The sequence below is a fragment of the Gavialis gangeticus genome, unplaced genomic scaffold, assembly GCF_001723915.1.
Source record: "Gavialis gangeticus isolate Ggan-Ray unplaced genomic scaffold, GavGan_comp1, whole genome shotgun sequence".
NCBI lineage: Eukaryota > Metazoa > Chordata > Crocodylia > Gavialidae > Gavialis > Gavialis gangeticus.
The window spans coordinates 209,305,173-209,310,975 of record NW_017728992.1 but is presented as its reverse complement, the minus strand read 5'-3'; the positions used below and the strand labels follow the sequence as shown (position 1 = coordinate 209,310,975).

Below are 5,803 nucleotides of genomic sequence, written 5' to 3'. Positions count from 1 at the left end.
TGTCCTGCTGCCCTCTCACCAAATGGGTGGCCCTCCTCTGAACCCTGTCCAGGCTGGCCACATCCTTTTTAAAGTGCAGAGCACAGTGCTGGATGTAGTACTCCAATTGCGGCCTGACCAATGTTGCATAGAGGAGGAGTATCACCTCTCTGGACTGGCTTGAGATGCATCTTTGGATGCATGACAAGGTATGCCTGGCCTTGCTGGCTGCCGTCTGGCATTGGCGGCTCATGTTCATCTTGGAGTCAATAATGACACGAAGATCCCTTTCTGCCTCTGTGCTTTCAAGAGGGGAACTCCCCAGCTGGTATGTATGCTGTGGATTCCTTCTCCCAAGGTGCAGCACCCTGCATTTATCAATGGTGAACCCCATCTTATTCTCATCTGCCCACCTTTGTAGTCTATCTAAATCTAGTTGCAGCCTCTCTCTCCCTTCAAGTGTGCCCACCTCACCCCACATCTTAGTGTCATCAGCAAACTTGGACAACCTACTTTTAACCCGCTTGTCCAAGTCATTAATGAAGATGTTGAACAGTGCAGGCCCGAGGACCAAGCCCTGGGGGACCCCACTGCTCACATCTTGCCAGGTTGAGTACAACCCATGCACTACTACTCTCTGGGTACGCCCCATCAGCCAATTTTTTACCCACCCAACTGTGTAGGCATCAATGCCACAGTCGCCTAACTTATTGATGAGAATGGGGTGAGAGACAGTGTCAAAGTCCTTCTTAAAGTCTAGAAAGATTACGTTCATGGCGACACCATCATCCAAGGATTTAGTTACTTGGTCATAAAAGGCAATCAGGTTGGTCAGGCAGGACCTGCCTTTGATGAACCTGTGTTGATTGCCCCTGAGCATGATCTCCCCTGCTGGCCCCCCACAGATATGCTCCTTGATGATTCTCACCAAGATCTTCCCAAGCAACGAGGTGAGGCTTATGGGCTTATAGTTACTTGGGTCCTCCTTCCTCCCTTTCTTAAAAATTGGGACCACATTAGCTAGTTTCCAATCCTTCGCCACAGAACCATCCTTTCACAGAACCATTACAGAGGGAGGGAGACAGACAAGGGTGTGGGGGAAAAAAACAAAGAAATATAATGAAGACAAAAGGAAGGAAGTGGTTCAAATCCTTCCCCTATTATTTTCTTTCCAGAAGTTTCTTCCCATGGTGGAAGATTATGAAGCAAAATTGTCCCAAAATTGTTATTAAAGTATTTTTGACAATACAAATCAATGCGCAAGGTTAGCAGAAATGAATTGCTCAGGAACATGAATTAGTCAGCTAACAGTGGTTGCAGGTGTTAGGCTCTGTGCTGTACAGCAGAGCTAAGGCCTGCATGTGCATATACCCACCCTATTGCTATACAGGCAGTCCTCAGACTTACGACACAATTAGTTCCTGAAAACCGCATCTTAAGTCGAAACGTTGCAACTCAGAACCATTTTCCCATAGGAAACAATGTTATAAATAGGGGACTGGATCCTGCACTAAGGCCCGATACCCTATTTTCACTAAATTATCCAGAATTTTGTACTCAATCAAATATAGATGAGTCATCTAGCTATGTTAATGTATTTATATTGTAAATAGCCATCATATTGATTTGGAAGGACTTCTTTGAGGTGACTTTGCTGGACTTTTTGAAGGGCTCTTGGCTGGAGTCTTCTCAGGAGTCTTAGCTACAGGTTTTTCTGGAGTCTTGGCTGCTTTCTTAAAGAAAGCATCCAAGGAAGTTTGGACAGATATTCTCCAGGGAGATGGGCAATGCAGTGAACTTGTTTACTTGCGTGGCATTGGATAAAGTGTCGTAAAGTTGAAACAGGGTGTTAATTTATAAACACTGTAAGTGCCATTCGTTGTAACTCGAAAAGCTGTAAGTCAAGGACTGCCTCTACTGGCACTGCTACCAGCCTCCTAAACCCTCTTTTCTTATTTCCAAAGGAAAGCTGCTTCTTACCTCTCTCTGCAGGCACTCCATTAACTCTTTATATTCCTTCTGTTCCTTCAGCCGCTTGTCTTTCTCTCTACGGGCCAGGACACAGCGGAAAGCACACTGCAAAGTCAGCGCAGCCTTTTCTTTGTCGCTTAAGTCTGTATGATGCAAAGAGAATGAAATAACATGGACTGCAACCCAGCATAGGTGCAAGATGGCACGGTGGCACACAGAGGTCATGGTAACCCCTGGTTGAAGGAACAGCTGCAGCTTACTAGGTTTAAAGATAATTAATTCTTACAAACAGATCTAGATCCCAGGATTCATGGCAGCGCCTGCTGGTGGCTGTCTAGTGCCTGCTGCCCTTGGGACTCATGGTCACTCCTCTATTTGCTCTCACCTGCCACCCCTTGCTGGTCCTGTTTCACTGGGGAACAGGAGGCTACCCAGACTCCCAGATGGTCACTGTCTCACTGTCAATCAATGCACTGGCAACACAAGACCTTAGGGGTCCGTTTCATGGCTCCAACCTCCCCTCAAACTACATCCATGCTTCTCAGGTGTTGCAAATTAATGTCCTGTGTGCCCTCGTCTCACAGTCTCCCTCTCTATCTGTTAATCAGTCAGCTCATCTAGTGGACCCATGGTTCCAAGTCCTATATCCAGCCATTATCTGGATCCCGTGCCTTTAAGAGCCCCTGGCCCCTGAATTCTCAGCCTGTCAAGGGGTTCCCATCTGCTTCAGCCTCCTGCAGCTCACCTGGCTGCTTGGGCTCAATTCAGAGAGTAGGCTTTGTAAGAAACCAATCCATTGTTGTGCCACCATGCCCGCACACCGTGCCCGTATACTGCCCCGTACATAGTATCCTTATGTGTCGGCATATCGCCGCCTACGGCCCTACTGGCCAACGTGCATGTGCGGCCAGCGCAGAATCGTTGAGTGATTTCAAGTAATTGAGCGTGCCAGTAACTCCCGCACTTTTTAACTGCCGCACTTTTCAAATCAGGCCATGAATAGAATGCCTGAAGCTGATCGGGTGAAAGCGCACCTCAGGGTTGCGACAAGTATAAAAACAGCGGTGGTTAACGGCGCTTGGGGAGGACTTAGCAAAATCCACCAAGTGTGCAACTTTCACACACCACGGGGACCGGCCACCCCCATGCCTCCTGCCATCGAAAACTCCCAGCGTACCCCTTTCCCGGTTAGCGCATCAGATCCTACGAGCAGTTCTGCTTCTCGATAACTAGTGAACGGAAAACGAAGTGAAATCTTTGTAAGAAGTCTGCAGCCTGCACCTCCAACGCAGAGTGTAAGTAAAAATAAACTTGTTTGAAACCATACGAGTGAGCTCCCTGCCTGCCTTTATAAGTCCAGATACCTGACGAGCGCGAATCCCTTTGCGACCCGCTCGGGGAGCAACAGGCTTCTTCTTCTTTAACCCAGGCATGCTCCCCAAGGCTCTCCAATACCCCCAGCCCCCCCTTAAGTACCCCAAATGGGGACCTCCTCCACCACTTAGTCCTGATGCCCAGTCCTCCAGAATTAACTCCAATGAATAGCATATGTCCTGTAGCTACAACAAACTCTCAGCCTATCAGCTGCCTGCCATGCCTCTCCCTGCCTGGAGTCCTATTTTCTGCTGGCAAGTCTTCAGCATCTCCCAGGCCTTCCAGCTTGCCTGCAGCCAGGCTCCCCTTACCATTAGTTCTGTGGCAGTGCCCCTTCTGCTTCAGCCTCCTGGGCCAGACTGAGTGCTTGGCTCAGGCCCTGGCTTATATCTAATCCCAGCCCTGCCCCCTTCCAGTTGGCTAGTCCTGGCCCTGTGGGTCACCCTGGCAATTTATACCTGTGACTGCACAAGACCCCATACTGTCCATAGGGTTGCCAACCCTCCAGGATTGCCCTGGAGTCTCCAGGAATTAGATATAAATTTCCAGGAGACTGCTGAAAGTCACCCAGGAGATAAGTGATAGGGCATTCATTAAAATAAACATTAAAAGTTGAATCTGATTTATGCCATAGTCCAGTGGGGGTTTTTTTAAGTATAATAGTAATGTGCATTTGCCTTCCTAATGTAAAGTAATTCAGAGTTGACAGCCCTAATTGTCCATACCGGGACTCAGCCCTGTTGCTCTTCTGCAGAGTAAGTAGTTCTGCCCTAGGCCCTCCTAGCCAGGGCTTCCCTGTATTTACTTCCTACCCCAATGTAACAAGGCAGTTCTGTCCCTGTTACAATCACTCAGAAAAAAAAAGACCAGGGAATCATGCATAGCTCTGACAACATCTCTTCAACATATGTAGTGGTCAAAGTGTGGAACAGATCATTATTGTCATTGCTGCTATTCACAACACTGTTCTGGTGTTAAATGACTGGAAAGATCTTTTTCAGCCAGAACTTCTATCAAATTCCATCAGCCCAGAAGGAATCCTGTTTCATTTTACTTCCTTGTACTCCCTGGGATAAGCTACCTGTCATCCCGAGAAAGAGGAACTACAGTATCTAAGAAAGAACTGAGGCTGATGCTTTTTCTAAATTTAATAACAAGGGGAGAAAACAGTAGGCCCAGTAGTTTGTATTCTTCATATTATATAATCATGGGGGCCCCTCTGGACTTCAAAATGATGAATCTATGGAAACTTGTGCAATCTAACCCAAGTTATTTCAGGTTTTACAGGACTGAAAATAAAAGCATTTTTCTTATAAAGTTTCTGGGTTTCTTTCTGCTTCATGGTATTACAATCTACACCAGTAGCTCACACATGTTAAACTGTCCTATGACAACTAGATTTTAAGTTATTTAATACAGTGGACTATAAACTTGTTACAGCCCCTCAGACTAGCACAGTCAATGCAGTTTCTACAGACAGCAACATGCAAGAGAGTGAGGCTGTCAGCATAGCAACCAGCTGCTTTGGACTCCCTAGCCAGAATACCCAGGTGCCCATTTACAGCTGGGCTGACAGGACAGATTTTAACACAAGTCCAGAATAAGGTTCAGACTCGCACCTTGGGAGCAAAGCAAGACAGCTGAACCACTCAGCCTTCCCCTCCCGGGGGTGGACCCCAAGGGGTGCTTTCAGACCCTGCAAGAATAATGTCTCCATCCCTCCCATACCATCCCCTTGCATCCATCCTGTTAACATGGGATTAGTTCCAATAAATAAGAGACATGCAGGATGGAGGCTAGTGACCAAGCATGCAAGCATAGCAAACAATGAAATGGGTGTGAACTAAAGTTGCTACTGAGCCTTGTGCTCTCTAGTAGTCCCTGTACTCCCAAGGATCATCAGGTCATGCTAAGCTAGGTAAGAAATCTAAATGGCCCCTGGCTGTCTCCCCCAGCCTGCCCCACCCATCCTGGGTATGCAACCTCCTGAGTCTACTGCTCATGCCCTTCCTGTGTATCATCACTCCAAGCCTCTCCCAGCATAACAGTGGATCTGAACTTTAACCTCTGAAGTCAAAACTCCTCCAGGGTGGGAATCCCCAAGCAGTGGGCTCCAACCACACAAGCCTGGTGGATATTCTCATGTCCCTGCAATTCTTGCTCTGTACAACAGCTGTCAGTGATGCAGCAATAGTGATTTTCACAGCCTCTGTTCCTGGGAATCTGTGCAAACCCAGCACAAATGTGTGGTCTGGCACAAGCTTGCATTCCTCTCTCACACAACCCTTTTGCAGCTCTCTCCATAGGCAGGCAGGGACAGGCAAACATGCCCCAGGGCATTTCCCAGACAAGAAATAGCATCTACTGAAGTTAAACATTTTTATATCTATGACTTGCAGTTAAGATTTTAAGGAGCTCTTTAGTGTATGCTAAGGACCTGATGGCAGACTACCACACTCTGGGGGGCATGCTGAAGGAG

The 5,803-nt window shown here is 47.4% G+C and overlaps 1 protein-coding gene across 1 annotated transcript in view; it reads right to left on the bottom strand.

The window, feature by feature from the left end:
• The window catches only part of LOC109305256 (putative IQ motif and ankyrin repeat domain-containing protein), a 94,778-nt gene that overhangs the window by 59,402 nt on the left and 29,573 nt on the right, over positions 1-5,803 (bottom strand). Inside the window, exon 4 of the mRNA XM_019528273.1 lies at positions 1,960-2,093. Within this exon, the coding sequence (XP_019383818.1) occupies positions 1,960-2,093 (134 nt within the window). The remainder of the gene's footprint in view (positions 1-1,959; positions 2,094-5,803) is intronic.